Here is an 18,665-nt window from a genome sequence, read left to right on the forward strand (position 1 = left end):
GTGTCCTTGTACAAATTGCCACCATTTTAGCAGTAAACTTGACACATTTCTCCCAACTGTGCTCCTACAATTAACTTTTGAAGTCTTTCACCATTTTCCTGTCTATGGGAGCAGTTCTAGGAAACACAAGCTGTATTAAGGTCTTCCTACAAAGATGATGAGAAATCATGAGAAGATTTCTATGTTTCCCATTTTTATTTATGTTTCCCATATTTAGAGAAGTCTAAATAGCAAAGATAATAGGAATCTACAGCCTGAGAGTTCCTTGGTCACCAGCAGTTTTTCAGTGAAACCCCAAGAGGTCTTCTTCAAGGACCAAAGACTAACCCTTCATTTAGCCTACTACCCTTTTCTTTGGCTTTTTGTCTCTGGGTCAGACAGAGATAAAAGAGTGTGGAGGCAGGAACCAGACAATGTGAAGGCAGAATTTCTGGTTTCATCTTGCTGCCTTTGGGGGCAGCAGTAAATACCTTATTTGTGGATCAGGCAGAATTCTGTGCTTGCTTCTGAAACATTAGGGCTCTTCTCAAAGGAGTTTGAAAGGTGGGTGTCAAAGTTCTAGTGCCTAAAATCCCCATCCTAAATCACAGAATCACCAGAGTTGGAAGGGACCTCTAGAGATCATCCAGTCCAACTCTCCCACTAAAGCAGGATCACTCAGAGCACATTACACAGGACTGCATCCAGACAGGTTTTTAATACCTCCAGAGAATGGGACTCCACAGCCCCCCTGGGCAGCCTGCTCCAGTGCCTTGTCACCCTCATGATAAATAAGTTTTTTCTTGTGTTTAAATGGAACTTCCTATGTTCCAGCTTGTGCCCATCTCTCCTTGACCTTTCACTGGGAGCTATTAAGAGTCTGGCTCCATCTTCCTAGCACCCACCCTTTAGATACTTTTAGACATTATTAAGGTCTCCTGTTAAAACATGTTAATAAGTTAATAAAACTAATCCAAACTTGAAGCCACACACTAATTCACACAGCCAAATACTCAGTATAAATTTTTATTGCCTCTTGTTTAGGAAGACCTGCTGTGCTTGTAATTGCATTGTTCAGGATTAATGTTGTCATACCACTGCAGTAACATGTTAGTTTTGGAAATCTGTATTTTTCATTTGTAAGAAAGTAGCCAATGGCTGTGTTTTATATACATACATACTCTATATATTGTATATCATATACTACAGCATCAAGAGCTTTGCATGGCATTTTCTGAGTTGCTGCAGTTGATTTAATCAATCATGCCAATTTTTCTTAATGTTCTGACTATTTGCTGACAGTTTTATCTGAAAGAGATGCATCATCCAAATGAAGAATAATAAAAAGTTTATTTGAAAGAAATGTTAGCTTCTCTCCTTACAACAGGCATGCATTAAATTCCTGTATTTCTTTGTATACCAAGGACTAGAGAGTGGGAAGAGGGCATAAATGATATTTAATTTACTGTGAATGTTGCTAAAGAATACTTCCAGTTAAACTCCCTAGAAACTACTCTTCTTGTGTCTGTATGTATGCATGCAACTATCACTCCATTATCACTATTAGGATAGGGAAGAGAACACAATCTAGACATAAAATAAATATTTTAATTAGGTTATAAGAACTGATGGAGTATATTTCCCCCTTTAAAAAAAAAATAAAAAACAAACCTAAAAAACTAATCACTGGGACTTGGAAAGCAGGCCTGATGAAAACATTATGTGCCTTGCATCTCATGATGGAGACAGACAACAGCACAGCAGCAGCTCAGAAGATGGGTTCTGTAACATACCAAATTTCATTATAACCTAAAAAATTGAGGCTTGTTTGGGCAAAAGGAAAAATACATGATATTTGTTGTAAAGTTTTATTGGTCCTCCTAAGGAGGTCGTTTCTCATTACTTCTACTAATACAGTTAAGCTTACACAGTTAAGCTGTGTATGAATAATGTAGATTAGATCCAAAACATGATAATGAAAACTCTGCCATTTCAACCCATGGTTCTGTGTATATGCATACACCATATATGCTGCCTAAGAATACCTCAGGAATTTTTTTTAAGCATTTGGAAAAAAAATTCTGAATCAGTTTTGTTGTGTGATTCATAAGACCTGACTGGTGTGAGTTCACCAGCAGTAAATTCAGGTATTGTGAAATACTGTGCTATTTCTTGCAGCTTTTCTAGTACAAAAAAAGTCTGCAGTTCTGAAGCAAATCTCAGATCTTGCAAGAGAGAAGCAAATATAAAATTCTATTGTGAATTTAGGAATGTCTTGCTGTTTGACAAATATTAGTTCCAAAAAAACACTGTGAGTAAATTAAAACTGGTACTAGTTTGGACTTAGTTATGTTTCCCATCCCTCATCTCCCATTAGTATATTTGTAAGAAATATTTTGTTCAGCTGTAAGTGAAAAAAGAATGCTTCAGATTTCAGAACTGCTTCTAGCAGGTGGTTTGATGAGAGTCTGTTTTATGAAGCTTTGAGTAAAACAGGGAAAATAACCTATAAAACAGCACCAGCATGAATTCTGAAGAGAATAATAGTTAATCCTGGGCTGACAAAATTAAACTTACTGCTTTATGATCATTTACTGCTTTGGACATGTGTAGAAATGAAGTTTTTTAATACTGTTACTAAGTTTCATATACTTTATATCGGACAACAGTTCTGTTCTTATTTTTGAAAGATTTCAAGCTAATAGAGCTTAAAACTCAGGATCTTACACATTAAGTTTTCACTCTTTTCTGTGAGACAAAGTATTGCACAGTGGCCAGAGGACACGCACATGAGAAAAGCTATGTTCTTCATGACGAAAAACATGTTCTTCATGCACAGAACTTCTTTCCTTTGTCACTAGCATTGTTTGGTTGGGGTTTTTTGCTTACTTTCTGAAACATGAAATAAATAAGAACTTGAGAATAAAATAGAAAATACGCTTTTTAACAGTTAAGTATTGTTAGTGTGTTAATTAGCAGTTAGTAGCAGCACATTTCCATGAGGCCACTGTCTGTATGTGGGAGCATTTGCCAGCCCTGGAGGTAAAGACTGATGGTTATGCTTTCAATTTCCTCAGATGTTCTCTCCAACCAAATCCACTGGCAAGTCAGTTTGTAAGCACAGGAGACTTATTAAGTTATTAAAATGTTAGCTTAGTTTTTTATGGTTGTGCTAAACGGCTTCATTTGTGTTTTAAATTATTTTAGTAATTGCACAGCTTGTGTGCAATTATGCTACTGCCAGGTATAGGAACTTCAAATCGAAGTAAATAAATTAATGGAATAAATATTAACTAGCTAATAAGCACCATTAAATAGACTGGCTATTCCCGGAGTTTACTTGTAATACTCTGTATTAATAGCTTGAAAGATACTATCAACCAAACTTTTTTATTCATTGCTCATCCTACATTTAACAGAAAGGCATCTGCTAGTCATTAGTTTTTGCCAACAGAGCATTGGCCATTTCCTCTTAAATAAAAGTGGGTGAAATAGTTTTTAATGTAATCTCATAAGCCACTTTTCTAAATATTTTTTTTAAATCTTTATTTCCTTTGTTTCAGGTAATGTAATCCAGATACAAAATTGCCTCATTTCCTGAGCATTGTGCTCTGGGCATTCTTGAAAAATCTTTTTTCTATTTGTTTGTTTGTTTACTTTCAAAGAGGAGGTTGTGGTGCTTGGTCGTTTTAAGGGAACTTCTCAATAAGTATCTGTTATGCATGGAATTTCTTCAACTTCCGCCAATGAAGCATTTGCAGAAAACACTCATTGTGAGGCCATCCAGCATTATTCCTGACTTTTTTTTTTTTTAACACCCACGCCTTTCATGGCAGGGGGTCCATGAAGAGCACATGCAGTAGCTAAGACCACATGTAACCTCTGATCTAATGGAAAGGCCAGGCTGTGTAGAGAGCAGAGCAGGCTGGCTCCGGCAGGGAGTCTGATTCCCTGCCTCTCTGTCAGCTTGTGCTTCCTCCGAGGGAAAGAGGGGATTTAAGGCTCTTTCCTAGTACAGCATTGAGGGAGTTCTGCTGGAGCATCACCTGTTCCCCTCCAAGTGTAATTATTGTCCAGTACATCTGCACTCATGGATGTGGTGGGGGGATGCAGCCTCCACCCGTAAAGACAAGCTGGCCTGGGAATGCACATTCCTCAGGTTACTGTAAGTGCTCATTTTTGAACTTCCTGACACAGCACTTGTGAGTACGCTCATAGATACGTTTTCCCACTTGTGTTTTTTAAATTCCAATGGAAACCATTTTTAAAACAAGACCAAACGTTCCACTTTAGAGTTTGAAATGCAGGGATGATTTCAGCATCGTACTGGCTTTTAAGATTGAATGCAGACCAAAATATGATTCATCCATTGAAATGAAAGCGTCTGGGTCAAGTTCCAGCTGAATGGGCCAAGTTGCCATCCCACACACACACTCAGTAGCCCTGTCCCCTGCCTGGCAGTTTCTGGGGTGCTGTGGATCACTGAATCCCCCCATCAAAGTCCCCCTCTGGCTATGCCTGCTGAGCTGCCCTGGCTCTCAGCTACAAACTGGAACAAACCCACAGTTTGAAGAGTAAAAACCTTCAGGATGGAAATTTCTTCTGCTGCTTCTGTGAAATCAAACGCTTCATGAACTGTGAAGTTTTGAGCTGAGATCTGGACCTTAGCAAGATTATAAGTGGCTTTGGGTGTTTGAGTGGATTCAAATCTAGCCAGAGATTTTTTTTATTTATTTATTTTTAAAAGGAGGGGTGAGAGAAATTATGGATTTACATGAGGCCTTCAACAAGAAGTCCTCTAAGCTTCTCAGTCTTACAGATTTTAAATTACAGTCTTGATTGTCAATCTGTGATAATTGTCTCACCATTTTTCTTTTGCTGCCCACAGTCATATTTGTACACATGGTGTAGAGGATAGAATTTCTGGCTGTCTTCACTGCTCTTCCCTTCTCAAGCCTTTCTTTTCTCTCTCTTGGCTTGCTGCAAAGTAATTCTAGCCTCTCCTTTTACTTATATATGCGTCCCTTGGGTTTTCTCCAGCATTTTCTTTATACAAATAACTGCAAATTTAAGTGTTGATTTTTGAGAGAATCATAGAAAATGGAAATGGAAATGACCTATTATAATACATTATTCAGACCAGTTCCCTGCTGATGCATAATTGTTCCCTATTGTATATTTTATAGTGCTCTGTCAAGTGTATTTTTAAACATTCTGAATGTTTCCATCATTTCCTTGAGGGAGAAGAGTCCTTTTTCTAACAGCTCTCACCAGCAGGAATTCCTCACTTTTCAGCTTAAATTTTCTCTTTTTCATTCAGCTGCTTCTCTGGCTGTTACTAAGCCTTTGACATAGCGATAGATCAATTGATTTGATATTGTTTTAATTCTTTCCTGATTTCCTGTTTTATTTCTTTCCTGATCTTTATTCCTGTGAAAATGCATATGCTGTTTTCTACCTTAGAATGTATTTTAGTCAAGACACTTGTTTCAGTCTTTTGACCTTTGATGTAAATGAAATTGTCCTGCCCAGATACAAGTCATAGTTCCAATTAGGAACTCCTGTCAAGTTTCTGAGATACACACCAGCATAGTCAGTTTTGAAAGCTCTAGGTTTTAACTTTGTTCTTTTTACATTAAAAAAAGATATCTATTGATCCATATCTAGCAAATTTGGGTGTACAGTCAAGTCTGTAACCCAGGTTCCCAATTAACCATATGCCATGGGTTTGGGAACACACAAACCAGTTCTTTGTATGGCTCTTTGGGATCATTAACTCTGATGCAAAATTGTGTCAGTGCAACTGTCCTGCTTCCAGAATTAGCTTGGTTTCAGAATAAAACAGTTCCACATGATTAAAAAGCAAGCAAACAAACAAACAAACAAAAAAAGTCTTGAAATCATTACAGCCAGCGCTGGGTTAAAAGTAACACACTTTGTTGGACACAGGCTAATTTTGTGCACTGAGGTTTGTTTGTGTTGTTTTCCTAATCTGTAAATGGAGTCATTCCCATTATTCAGGTATCTCAGCCCTGCAGTGCCTCAGGTAATGAAGAGGTGACAGTGCTGCACTCCTTGGACATGTGACAGATCAGAATATCCTCCTGAGAGCCCCTTGGTTCCTTTACTTTTTTGATTCTGTGCTGAAGTGCTGCAATTCCCAGAGCCCTGAGGGCAGTGTTTGTATAGCTAATGTATTATGTCACACAAGGATTTTATGCTATGTTAAGTTCTTTTTGTCAGAGATATTTTCATCTTTAAATAGCTACAACTTTGAAATAATTATTAGGTATTTTATAAACTAAACATATCTTTGGATAGCAGGAATGTATTCTTCAGAAGAACTGTTTGACTGAATTTACTGGAAAAGCCATTGGATTATCTAGGTTACTATGTACAGCATGTGGTGCTATCTTACAGAAATGAGACACAGGAGTGGCATGTTGCAAGTATTAGTACACATAAATGTTTATATTGATACTGCTGAAAGAATGGTAACTTTAAGATCAATATAATTGTATCAGTGATGCTCCTACTACAAGGCTTTGCACTCTATATTCTGAAAAACAATAGTATTTTACTTATTCACTGGTACAAAACAAAACATTTCAGTATAGATCCAAGTAAGAGACAACATCCTTCTTCAAAACAACTACAAAATTCTATTTTGGAATAGATGTGTATTTTGGTGGTAAAGATTTTTTATTATTATTTTCAGTACACCAGGCAAACTCCAGACACAGGCAGCGATATATTCCCTGAAGTAGTTACTGTGGAAAAGAGAGTTTCTATAGAAAAAGCAGTTATTATAGAGAAAAGCCACTCCATTTTGTTTAACATAATTAAGAGAAAGGGCTAAGGACAGTGAAAATTTAGAAATTCACGTGCAAAATACACAAATCTGCTGCATGCAGTGAGATCTCCTAAATAACTGTTGAGAGCTGACTTTATAAATGTATAGCAGGAATAAAGGGAAGGAAAGCCTGTGATGTGTATGCCATGCAGTACAAATACTGCTGTAAAGTCATTGCCTGAAAATTGATCAAATAAAACCAGAAGAATGTGCTAACTTTTGATCTTTTCCATATAGATCTAAAGTCATGATCAATTGGTTTCAGTAGGTTCTTTGAAATCACATAAGGGTTCGTATGTGCCAAGTTTTATATGAATCACATGATAAGGTCAAGAAATACAAATTCCAAAGCTGACTTTATATACCCAGTCCACATATGACTGGGATACCAAGAATACCATATGTTGACTATAATAGTGGGTACTTAAATACTGTTCTTGAAAGGAGTCCTTTCAGTAAAACTCCAGGCAACTATGACAGTTTTTAATTGACTAAAAATAGAAAGAATAACATCAAGAAAATAATCTTAAACCATTAAGGATGAGAGAGACTTTCAGTAATCCACACAGCAGTCTTGATGATAAAGACTAATTGATTATTTAGAACATAAGACCTTTAGTGCCAAAATTTAGGACTATTATAATGAAGGTCATGAGATGCTAAAGAATAAAAAACGCTTTTACAGTACCGTTTTTGCCATTTATAATATGCCAAAAATGAAGAAAAGAATAGGAGGAGTTAGGAGGAAATAAATTTTAATGTACTTCTGTAATATTATAAACTGTTCAAAGGAATGCAATTCAAGGTGGTATGCAGGAATAGTTACTGATTAGGTGTTGAGCAAAGTTCCAAAGACAGTGATATAACCACATTGTTATTGTGCTCTGTCCCTGATAGCTGGTAACATTCTTGTCATATAGTTTGAATTCTGTAACATGGAGACCACGTTAGTGGTCCAGTGGTGACCAGAGTCCTTGCTGGTGAAGACTGAGGCAAAGTAGTCATTGAGTATCTTCTCTACATCTTGGCTGACCAGCTCTCCCATTTCCTTCTGGAGTGGGCCCACATTTTCCCTAGTCTTCTTCTTATCATTGACATACCTATAGAGAGGTTTCCTGTTGCCCTTAACCCCCCCTTTTCAGATCCCATTCTCTCTGTGCCTTTGCTTTCCTAACCTGACCTCTTTCTTCTGTTCTGTAAAATTTATTGGTTTTGAGCACAGATTCTCTTGAGCAGTGTAAGTGTAGTCATAATTAAAGCTAAAATTGTGTGCTAATTGAAGTCATCTTGTGGTAAATGATGTCTTTTGCTGGTATTTTACTTGTTATTTTTGCAGGTTTTTTATATTTTGTCCATTACAGCTTTGCTCTTTTTCGTGTGTATACATGCATCTGTTCTGTAGGCACAAGTGCTATCTATGTATAACAGTAGCACTAGGAACATTTACTGTGTTATGTTTTAAAATTTAATTTTTATTTTGTATGTAGCATTTTGCTATGTATATAATAATAATAATAACTATGATCACTATCATCTGTAGATCCTGGGAAAACTCTACCAGAAGCTCTCGATTATTGCAAGATTTGGTTGCAGACAGTAGCCGGAGAGGTAGATGCTAAAAGTGGTATTCCACCTCCTCTTATCACTGTGCAAATTAAAGATTTCCTTAATGGACCAGGTAAGCATTGCACTTTAATCTCTGTTTTTCTAATATAATCTCGTTGTAGATATGCACACCTAGACACATATATGCTGGATTATCAGAAAAATGTATTCCATGCTAATGAATGTGAAATTTTCTTCCATCTGTGGAATTTGGATACCTGGACATTGCACATTCCTGTAACCTAAAGTGTAGATACTGTAAAATTTAAAAAAAAATGGTGTGTTTCTTTAGTTAACATTGAATGTTAGTGGTGTAGTCTGAAGGCTTATTAGTATTTACTTGAAATAATGTGACTTAAATTTTCTCTCCTGGAGTATCAGAAACTCCTGCAAATTGAAATATGTCATCCATTCTCTGTTTTGTGTATTATCCATTTATAATTACATTACTATATAGAATATAATTGAGGTTACATTAGAAGTTATAAAATACTTTTGCATTTCCCTGTGCCATCACAATTAATTTCTCTTATGCATATTTGTTACAGTTTATTGAAATGTGTAAATTCTTCTTGTCTAATATCCTTATCCCTAATGCCCCTATTTCACTCTGCACAGAATGAGCTCTTATCTGTCACTTGGTGACCAACATTTCAGTACTGGGTTTTCCTGTTCATTCTGTTACCTGTTCATACAGGTACACCATCTAAGGGGGGCTCTGCAGCAGAATTACTTGTTCCTTACTGCTTTGGGACCTGAGCACCACAGAAATACTGATTTACCTGCACAACCTTCCTATGGGTAGTGGAATATTATGGCCTTGCCATTTCACAAAAGGCAACTGGCACAGCAAAATTAAAAGTTCCCTCATATTATGGTTACCAATTTAAACAGAGAATTTAGTTTTCAAGGGTACTTCAAAACACAGAAATTTAGATGTTGGAAACACAGTTTATGTTGTCTTTGGGTGATGCAGTAATTGCATCTGTGTATCAGACCCCAGGATATCAAATTGAACAACCAGAGAATGAGACTTGCTTATTTACCCTCTGACTGTAAGTATTGTGATTAACTTGAAAATCCATACTTTGCATGCAGGTAGGCATGAGTCTTAAAGAAAGAATAAAGTACATAAACAACCTAATCATTGCCCCTTCTTCAGTTTCTCCTGTCCCACCTTAGAAACACTGTTTTAAGAGAAGATTTTGAAATCATCTGACAGTGCAGAACTTTCATTTTATTGTTCTATTTTTTGCTTCATTAATAGGATTTTGAACCTTCAGACCTAAGTATGTTTAACTCCTATTTGAACTAAAGGATTGGTAGTAAGGGAACATTTTCATTCTAATCATAACCAGCACAAGAGATACCTACTATCAGTGGCTTTTATAGGTAGATGGTGAAAGCAAAGGAATATCAAGAATCAGGATTTTTGAGTTACCTGGGAAAGCCAAAAGGAAAATGTATTCTCTCTCAAGGCTGCAATTTTTTGGTTGCTGCTGCATGATTGGTTTACTTTTTCCCTCTTTTTTCTTTTTTATGCTCTCTCCCCACATCTGGCAGCTTCCCATTATTCCCAGACCCTTCATTTCTGCATTCCCCTTTTCTCAAAGTTCTCACTGTAGTTTTCCAGCACAACCTTTATATTTAATTTATTACACACCTGAAGGTGTTTCCCTCATACTCTCCTGTCAGTAAGACAGCTCTCCTGTCAGATAAGACTAGCAAACATGGAAGCTGGTGTTTTATGTATGCATGTACATGGTATATACTCACAAGCAGTCTGAATGTCTGCCTCATTCTCAGCAATTCAGTCAGGTCCCAAATCAGGGTTGTATCTCTCCCCTCCATGATGTTTGGCTAAATAGGGAACTGAAAAAAAACTTAATGTATTCTCACAAAGCATATAAAAGATCAGAGATTTCCTCCTAGCCAACAGCATCTTTTTGTTGCTAATTGGAACTATCATTATACATGACTCCACAGTAATTCTAAATTTTGATGAATATTTTTGCTGGTGTAATGTAACAAAACAGCTCTGCATTCCTTTGCAGCTTTCTCTGACCTCAGCTGTTGCCATTATGAGATCCTCTTCAAATAAACTAACCTTTACCAAGAAGCCTTCCTTGGGGGCTGGAGGTTTCATTGCATGAGTAATGGAAGGCGCTTTCCGCCTGTGATTGCGTCAGAACAGCACATGCAAAGAGTTATGGAAGCTTGACAGCTCCTCAGCAGGCTACTGGAAAATAAGTTACTAACTCTCCTAAGGGGAAAGTTCTCCGACCACAACTTCTTCCAGGGTGAGGTAGCTTGGCCGTCAGCAGCCCTGGAGAAAGTGTCTACATCACCAGATCCTAAGCTGGTAGTTGTTTATTGAGGACAAGAACCTCATCAAAACTCCTGAGAGCTCTCGTAAGGTCACCAGACAACCTGTGTTTGTGATGGGAGGCATCACAGTTAATAAATTGAATAAATAAATGGATTGCTGGAGCACACTTCTGTTGGAGGCCTCGAGGGCCTAATCTTTTTGGTGAACATTTGGCAAGTAATGCTGCTGCTAACTGGCACATTTTCTAAGGACATGCTGTGTTTTCACATTCATTTAGATATATGCTTTTTATAAGTGCAAGAAGTAAATTATTAAAATGCATTAATTTAGCACTTATAGTAGGTGCTATCTGTTTGGTATAGCAGATCTGCTGTTCTGAAACATCAGCACATTTTTGAAAGTTGTGCCTCTTTAGACAAAAATCTGACGTAACAGTTGAGGTGACTTTACAGATTTTAAGTGTTCAAAGGTCAGTGTTTAATTAGTTGTAATGTAATTTCCCTTACAAAATACATCATTTGTGTGCTGAGGTAAAATTTCAAATACAACAATCAAACGTGCTTATGTTTTATGTTGGAAATTTCTGTGCCAGCAGTTAAAAGAAAAAGTCTGCAAGTGGTTCCCAGTGTTTGCTGTGTTAGATAAAACCAGTACTCCTTGTAAATAGTTTGTCAGCTGAAACAGATAAGTAGATAGTGTTCCACAGAAAAATTGTATGGTTTCACCACACAGGAAACCAGGTTGTCAGTCCAGATTAGATTGGAGATCAAAAAACTACAGCAAGTAGCTAAACTTGGAAACCACTAATTAAATGAGAATAACAGGATACATTAATGCACTTCTTGCCACATGAGTTGATTATTTTGTACATTTTTGGCAACTAAAGAAAAAATGATATTTCTTCCAGATTTAAGGTAATAGGATCCTAGAAGAAATAAGCATTCATCATCAGGCCTGTGGGAACAGGCCTCAACTTTAACCCTGCAGAGTATTAAAGGACTGTTCTTTCTTTTTCTGCAGTAACTAATTATTTTTAAAAATTTAAATTCCACGTACCTCGTGACCCTCTCTTTTATATTCAGTCTGCTACTGGATAGTACATTTAATTCTTGTCTAATACATATGAGTCAACTATTGCTGCTTCAGCATTAGATATTATTCCTTAGGTGAGAAACAAATGCAGCCGTGTTGTTTTAGCAAATTTTAAAAGTTGATTATGTTTATCTCCTATTATCTCCTTGGGACATTTTGGTTTCCAATCAGCTATGCTTTCTTAGCTACAAAATCTTTTTAATGTCTTCTTTTTGCAAATTATACCAAACAAGTTTCTGAAGTACAGCTTGATACAAATTGCCTTAAAATGCTTATGCATGTAAAATACAGATGGTTTATGCCAAAGTCCATTTCCCTCAGTTTTTCTTGGGAGGACATTAGGAAAGGAGAATTTGCTGAGGTCCTTCCTACCAAAGCTTCTGAAATAATTTCTACAGAACCTCAAATTATCCAGACAAATTAAGAAATACCATGTCCTACTGAAACGCAAAGATAAAGTGTAAACTGGGGGCTTGACCTCTCCTGCCAGTCCCTCCCTGGGATGTTGTGGGCACCAGGAGGGGCACAGCACCGGGTCAGGGTTTATGTGTAAAAAGCAACAAACTGTGCCATGGGGTGCTCTCTGCTTTTTCTCCCCCCTTGCAAAGGCAACAATTGTACCCATTAGCAAGGTCAGTGGTTGGGAGAAACCTGGAAAATAGCAGCTACCAGAAACCCACTGGAATAATATCTCCAGCAGGTGATAGATTAGTTGGAACAAATTGGAACCATTGCACTTCAGCAATCCTGGTTTCTTTCAAGCTGTTTTAAAAATGTCGTCATTTTAATACACAATATCAGCCCTGCGGAACAGTCCACAGCAGGTTAATTTGAATCATATGATGTATCACTGCCCTCAGCTGACATGAGCTCCGTTCCATGTGTGAAGCCATAATAAATCCATTCCCAACCGAGGCAAATTCCCTGTGAGAAGGTGAACTAATCCAGGCCTCACACTGGCATGTTAGCCCTCCGTAATTGAAAGCAGGGCCACCTGTTCCCAGCACAGTTAGCCCATAGAGAGAAAATTAGCATTAGATCAGATACTTAATATATTGAAAAATCATTCATACTACTTGCAAGTTCAGCTGTGGGCTGCTTAGCATGACATCATATATAAACCTAGGAATGTGCCCACTTGATCCCAGTTTAACAGTTTTGTTAACCATGGTGTTTGTTAACTTTGAAATGAGAATTTTTTGATTTAATGAGAGCTGACACGTGAGAAGGGGAACTAGCCAGGGTGCAGACTTTTCTAATTAACTCTGGGTCATTTGCAAAACTTTTGAGCTTTCTAGTAGGGTTTTTTTTCCCTTTACTCTTTTACAAACAAGTTTTTAAAGCAGTGACACTGTAGCCATGAAATTATATTTATTTGATTAAGAGGGCAAAGAGGAATATTCCAAACAGGTGTACCAGCCTGTAGGTATTGCTTTGGTTTTGACACATCTATTGTCCATAATATCAATGTAATAATGCATAAAATTATCAAAGTACCTTTCTAAAAGCAGTGTCTAGAACATTTATTTTAAATTTAATTTCTTGAATGCCTAAGTAATAAAAGTGAAAACTGCACACTGAAGCCACATGGAAAAGTTGGAAAAGATTTTCTTGGTGCCTTTTGCAGTGTGTTGACATTCTTTTAAAAGTTAGTTCAAACATTTGCTGAATTTTTTGAAATGCTCTCTGTATGTCTTAATACAGATGTATTTTTCAGCAGCTAAGCAGACAAATAGAGAATTAGTATTTATGGGTTCTTTTCCAAAAACATGCTCCGTGACCTGGAACAATTTATTTCATCTCACCATATTGTGCTTCAGCTTCCCCGACTGTCTGTTGAGAGAGTTAATGTTTCCCTTAGCTAGAGTTTCTTTTTCATGCTAGGACTCTCCCAGTGCCCTCATTACAATTTTTGGACTCACCACCCAGCCTTTGACACACACACTTTTGTACTGGATTTGGTAGTTGCACTGTTGCTTAATTTTAGTCAGCATCCTACAAATAGCAGTAATCTTCTGTCCTTTATTAATGGTGTCTTTCGTCTTCTCAGCCTACAATTTATTTTGGTTCATTTGTGACAATTAAAAAAAAAATTAATAGAATTACATAACTGAGCCTCATCTGAGATCTCAGACCCAGACACTGGCTTGCTAGAGCTGTTAATGGGTCAGTGTTGCCTTTGTGTGATGTCAATAACAAAGTAGGTCATGGAAGTGGAGTTGTTACCTCTGTGGAACACCCTGCTTGGCTGAGTTGATCAAGTTCCCTGATGGCTGGAATTTGCCTTACTGGCCTTAAAGAGCTGCTTCTGTGGGGCTGCAACACACAGATGGGAGTAGGTAGAAATACTGAACAGTGACTACCAGCCTCTTACAGATTAATTGGCATCTGTCTCACAGAAGCAGAATACAAGATGGACTGCAGATGGCCTCTCAAGCCTTGTCTCAAGTTTCTTCCTCTTCTCCCTTGATCCAAATTGAGAATGATGAATTAGAGGATAAAACCAGTTCATTTGGATTCTTTTTGCTTTTCAATTTCTTTTAATTTGTCTCTCTTTTGATGCCTGACCAAGGACAATTGAGAACAGTACAGTTAGTCTTTTCTTCACGTGTCTCTCTCTTTCCTATTTTTATAAATTTAATTTTTGCAATTCAGCTATTTCCCTGTTGCTGAAGGGCCACCCTGACTCCAAATCAGAATCTCAGTGCTCAAGATTACCTTTACCTTCCTCAGATTTCCTCTGTTTAAACTTCTTACAACAGTATGGGTGGCTCCCAGAGAAAAGAATATTACTGATGGAAACATGTTTCATGCTTTTTGTCTGGCTCTCCCCTGGCTAGCAATCCAATCCTCCTAAGAGTTTAGGGCAAATAATACTTTCTTCTATGGTAGTACTATTTATTAAGTTTCATATTTTATAGTGTTTTTCGGGTAGAGAAAAGCAAGATCTGTGTCTATCCAGAGGGAGAAAGACCTGGACTTTTTTATATTAGCTATGAGAAATAAAAAATCCACTGGTGCATGATAAGTGAACAAATTCTTGGAAGATGCCTTATTTTTCTCTGTCACAGTTTAACATTTCTCAGTGTGTGAAAAAAATCCCAGTCTTATAAATGAAATTTATAGATAATTTTCATGGAGTTACTTTCTGGTTTTTCAGACTAAGAGTATACTATGGTAGTTTTATCAGTCATAGAAGTAGTAACCTGGTGTACATTAAGTTATGGCATATATTAGAATAACCCACAGACTTCAGTAAGAGCTTGGATTGACCTAAAGTAACTTGTTAGGACCCCCGTTATTTGTGCTGCTTTTTCATTCTTAGACCACCAAATAAAAAGTCCTTTTGAGTATTATTGTTATCCCAGGTTCACTGAATAAAATTATATCTTCATAGTACAAATCTGAATGTTATGGAGAACAAGGGTAAAATACTCATAACCCTGAATTTTTTTTATCTAAAGCTCTTAGTAATAAAATGACAAAGAAAGAAATTGTTTCAGACAGACATTTCAGAGTGCTGCTTATAGGTTTTCTTTTATGGATGTTATGATTTTGTTCAAACAGGCCATATTGAATCCATTGGGCTTTTTGTAATAGATTTCAAAATACATAATAAATGTAAGTAATATGATGACTAATGGGTCAAGTGAAGTTGGAACTTTTAAAATGAGAAAATAGCTGGAAACAGTTTTCAGGAAACTATTTCAGTTGATTTCTGGTCCCCCACAAGGTGTACATTAACATAAACTCCGTAGAATTGCCTCTGGGACCTAATTCCCTCTCTGATTTCATTATTGCAATGTGATTCTTTTCCTTTCACTGTTAAGTCATCTCCTGGTGTAGTGGGAGCATATAATAAGTGTAATTTATTTATATTTATCTAATCTCCTTTTAACTCAATAGTTATTTCATCATTCTGTTTCCTAGTGGCTGTTCAGAAAGTTGTGAAGTGTTACTAGAAACTAATAATTGACAGACATGGATTTGCTGGGTAATCTAAAGAAATGTAGTGAAGAAGCTGAGAGACACAAATGTAGTGAAGAAGCTGAGAGACACAAATACCAATTCAAATTCTACACTCAAATGCTACATAGCTTTGATATCATCTGATTCTGTCTGATTAAAAGATGATAACCAGAAATAACTCACTTGAATGCAGTCTGTTTACAACCACAGTAATTTCTTTACTCTTTATTTGCTGGAAATAGATAACACCTGGCAAAGTAATTGATTGCTATTATTATGTCTTAAATCTAAAGAAAACATTGAGGTATAACTGTGTTAGGGAGTCACCAGTAGACAGAAGTCTGATGGAGCTGACAATTTAAAGGTGGCTTTGAGCTACTTTTTGCCATGTCCTGATTCTGATGGAATTTTTGACAACTGAAAGACTTGTTTGGATTATGAGAATCTGTTTTCCTACCAGTACAGAATCTGCAGGGTGTTGTATGATGTGCTTCCCAAGGTGTTTAAGATCCTGTAATAAGACTTTTACGCTTGGATTTCACATTTTGGAAATTTTATTCCAGCTGCATCAACGTGACCCTTCGCTTTGTAATTTCTCTTTTTAGCCCGTTTTGCATGACTGGAGAAGTTGCTGAGCATCTCTGTTCATCAGCTGCTACAAATAGTTCTTCATATTGCATAAGTTTTCGCTCTTTCTTTCCATCATTTATATATGTTTTTCTTGGAATCTTAGTTTCTTTTGCAGCTCTAAGTTTAAAGTGTAAAACATATTGACCAACATAAATCCTAAAAACATGCTGATTGCTCAACTAGATTTTTAAAATGTTTTGAATGTTTTACTTAAAATGCCAAAGAATCTCCTTACATAATCTTTCCCAAGTTGTAAAAATAACCTATTTCATTATGAGATAGTTAAAATATTTGCAGTCAGGGTTCCAGGGTGACATTTTCTGCAATTATGCTTCTGGCTGCTATCACCTTCAGTCAGGGCTGATTCACTGGATAATAATAACTTAATGCAAACCTTTGTCAAGTTACTGGTCATGACAACAATTTTCTGTGTGACATGTGCAGTTTCCAAATAGAAAACAGGGAAGTCCCAATGTCCATTTTTTTTATTACTTTCTTGGATGAGTGGAGTCTTTGTGAAAACAGGTGACTAGTACTAGTCATAAAACACTGCCTTTTCTCTGACAAAACAGGCAGATGTGAAAGCTGTCACACCAAGCAATAAGGGTCTTTTCTTCATTTACTAATTTACAAACTTAAATATGTAGAAAATCCAACAACATCAATTCTATTTTATTCCTTTATTACTGCATCACTAATGGAGAAAATTAAGTCAGTAACGGACTTGTTTTGAAAGTGCCTAAATGGTTCAGAAACACAAATCCTTGTATAAATTTGATTTCAGACTTGGGTAATTTTTAAACTGCTGCTCATTTGTTTTGGTTTTTGCTCATTTGATGTTTGTTGGTTGCTAGGGTTTTTTTTTGTTGTTGGTTGGTTGGTTTTTAAATGTTTCGTTAGAGTAACACATAGTACCATAATGTCACAAGTCTCTACTTTCTTCCTGAATCTACTTTCTCCATCCAAAGGGAGGAGGGGACCAATGATGTATGCAAAAAGCCAGGCATATTTCTTTAGTGCCAAGAAGAATGCAGATTTTCAAAAGTATTTTGGCATTATTCTTCCCTTGGTCTCAGTTACAGATATCAGTACATAAGTATTTTGAAGAATCTTCCCAGTTGATCGTGGGTCATTTTGAATGTCTAAAAATCTTACTGTCTTTTGATCAAACCTTCCTAGCTTTGATACTTGCCTTTCTACTAGGACCACATGTTAGCTGGTATTTCACCACAGTTTCTAGTTCAGCATGGAAGTCTAACAAAAGAGGAAGCATTTTTAGAAAGCCATTAATTAAAATTGTAAGTTAAAATTGAAATAGTTTTCGAGTCTTAAATTTCAGCTAGCTGTGGCTGCTGGAGTGCTGCAGGCTTTTTTCTAAGACTGTTTTGGGGTTTTTAATTCAACTATAATAAGTGTTACATGGCTATTAATAAGTTCCTCTTATCTTTGTAGAAGTGCTAGTTTATAATCCAGATGCCAAAGCATGTACCTGAAACTTAGAATCCCCAGATATTTTGGGGGTCTGAAAATTGCTTTGTCATATGTCTGGGACTCTGAAGTCAGTATAAACCTATGCTTAAGAGAAGTTCTGAAGCTTTGTTTCCACAGCCCTTTACTGTTGTTGTAAAACCTGGTGATTTCACTCAAGAATGGGAAAGTCGAGTTCATCAGTTTGCATCAGTGCTAAAAATAGAATATGATCCTGAACAATTTGGAACTAGATCCTAATTTTTGTGAGGTGTTCATTAATCTGTGTGAAACCTTCAGCAAAGAGTGTTTCCTATATATATTAACAATGAAATTTGAAACCAAGTAATGCTGTTTTCTCTGACTATTTGATCAATTTTAGATATATGCACAGAATTTTAATAATTTTTGGTTCTTGGGGGTAGGGTGATACGAATCAAACACCAAAGTGAAAAGCAAACTTTTCCTGCTGCTCAGGATAGCTGCCTCATTACTGGATGAAAGATGATTTTGAAATGAAAGAGTTTAAAAAACGAGCTAAAGCTGGATTTCTGTAATGATGTGTAATGTACTGATAAAAAGCCAGATAGCAGCATAGAATTTACTTTCAACTATCATAAAATTCTGGTTCCCATCTGTGAAATAATCTTGGTAATTGTAACATCTCAGCTACTAAAATACCACTGTTGGCAATGTTCTTTGTATTAGTTGTGATTTCTAAAAATTCTGGGAGACTTTTAG

The 18,665-nt window shown here is 36.6% G+C and overlaps 1 protein-coding gene across 1 annotated transcript in view; it reads left to right on the forward strand.

The window, feature by feature from the left end:
• Positions 1-18,665, forward strand: part of VPS13B (vacuolar protein sorting 13 homolog B) — a 417,894-nt gene that overhangs the window by 306,575 nt on the left and 92,654 nt on the right. Inside the window, 1 exon segment of the mRNA XM_030444536.1 lies at positions 8,373-8,510. Coding sequence (XP_030300396.1) covers positions 8,373-8,510 — 138 coding nt within the window.

The sequence above is a fragment of the Calypte anna genome, chromosome 2 (genome assembly GCF_003957555.1).
Source record: "Calypte anna isolate BGI_N300 chromosome 2, bCalAnn1_v1.p, whole genome shotgun sequence".
Lineage (NCBI taxonomy): Eukaryota > Metazoa > Chordata > Aves > Apodiformes > Trochilidae > Calypte > Calypte anna.